General features: G+C 30.9%; 2 protein-coding genes across 2 annotated transcripts in view; one reads left to right on the top strand and one right to left on the bottom strand.

Moving 5' to 3' along the window:
* The window catches only part of LOC111680134 (glycine-rich protein 5-like), a 2,084-nt gene extending 1,663 nt beyond the window's left edge, over positions 1-421 (bottom strand). The window contains exons 1-2 of the mRNA XM_023441757.2: positions 359-421; positions 3-297 (exon numbers count right to left, since the gene is read on the bottom strand). Coding sequence (XP_023297525.2) covers positions 3-297; positions 359-364 — 301 coding nt within the window. The 5' untranslated portion in view covers positions 365-421. The remainder of the gene's footprint in view (positions 1-2; positions 298-358) is intronic.
* The window catches only part of LOC111680147 (anoctamin-2), a 181,412-nt gene that overhangs the window by 113,691 nt on the left and 65,987 nt on the right, over positions 1-1,734 (top strand). The window lies entirely within an intron of this gene.

Below are 1,734 nucleotides of genomic sequence, written 5' to 3'. Positions count from 1 at the left end.
ACCACCAGAGTGACCGCCACCAAAACCACCTCCTAAGCCGCCTCCAAAACCACCTAAACCACCGCCATGACCACCAACTCCTCCATAGGAAACTGCTGGTACAGCAAATGAACCATGACCTGCAGTAGCATGTCTGGATACAGAGCCACCAAAACCACCACTATGAGCACTGCTTACAGCTCCTGCAAAACTGCCAGATGAATGGCCACCAAAACCACCACCGCCATGTCTACCACCAGGCAAATAGCCACCACCAGCACTAACAGCTGATAAAGATGCTAAAACCACTACGAAAACCTGCAGCAAACAAACCCAAATAATATAATTTATTTTTGTAAATTGAAAATGCTATCCATACCTTCATTTTTGTATAAAATCGTTACTAATGTTAATCCACTTCAATTGCTTTTGAATGTTGGAATACTTTAATCACTCAAAAGTGTTTGCAATTTATAGTAGAATTCAAAATTTTTCGAATTATTCTCAATCATAATATTCTGTATATATTTTTTTCTGCCAAAAAATAATTTTCTTTGTTTTATTTTTTTTTTTTTTTTTTGCTAAATTATTTCCACTTTTTTTCATCTTCAATCAGTGTTTAACTAATGTTTTTACAGTTTTTGCTTAAAGATTCTTAATTTTTTGGTATTTTGGTTTTAATTGATTGTGCTATTTAATTATATTTTTTACTTCTTCTTTCATGTTCTTACTGATCGCTTAAAATCAATGGGGGGTTAAAAGTCGTCTAGCTTAACAATTATAATTAACGAGTATTAATGCTCAAACCAATAATTGGCTTAAAAATAGAATTTATTTATTTGCTAATTGTTGTTGTGTTAGGTTAGTTTTTAAAGGTAAAAACAAAATTAATCGATTAAGACGATACGTAGGTGGGGAAATGTCAAAATCATATCTAAGTCGGTGTAATAATGGGCCGACTTAAGCCATTGTCAATAACTCAATAGTCCTTGGGCCAAAACAAATTTTCATCGAATTATATTGAAAATAGCGATCATTAACTTTCGCACAAGTTTTGCATGGACAGCCAGCAACATGCACGGACAGACGGAATAGCCGACTCCTATAATGATTCTTGGCCGATTGGTATACTTTGAGGTTGGTATACTTCTAAGTGTTACAAGTATAAGCAAAAACCTAATAAAGTGTTGTAGGGTGTAATTACAAAATGTAGCAGAAACAACTTTAAGAAGAAAATATTTAATTATAATTGTGGGTCAATATAAATTCATATTTTTCCAGTTTTTAATACTTTAATTATTATTTTATTTATTAAAAATATATATAATACACATATTTTTGAAAATAAAAACCTCTGGCGTCATAAAGTTATTGGTCAGTGGAATATTTGTAAAATCTTTAAACCTTTCAAAAATAAATATATATAAATATATAACCAAAAAGGTTAAACAACTGATATGAATTAAATTAATTACAAACTTATCACTTTCTATGTATTGTCATACAACCAAATAATAAACCTGTCTTTTGATATAACATAAATTTTAAAAATAATTATTACCCTATTTCAACCCGTAGATGTTTAAATATATTTTGAAAAGGACGTTTTTGTTGTTGTTATATTAATTTCATTACATCACAGAACATTTCAGCTCTAGTTCAGTTCTAGTTCAGTTCCAGTTCAGTTCTAGTTCAGTTCTAGTTCAGTTCTAGTTCAGTTCTAGTTCAGTTCTAGTTCAGTTCTAGTTCAGTTCT

Source organism: Lucilia cuprina, chromosome 3 (genome assembly GCF_022045245.1).
Source record: "Lucilia cuprina isolate Lc7/37 chromosome 3, ASM2204524v1, whole genome shotgun sequence".
In the NCBI taxonomy this organism is placed as follows: domain Eukaryota; kingdom Metazoa; phylum Arthropoda; class Insecta; order Diptera; family Calliphoridae; genus Lucilia; species Lucilia cuprina.
This window is presented reverse-complemented; position numbering and strand designations above follow the sequence as displayed.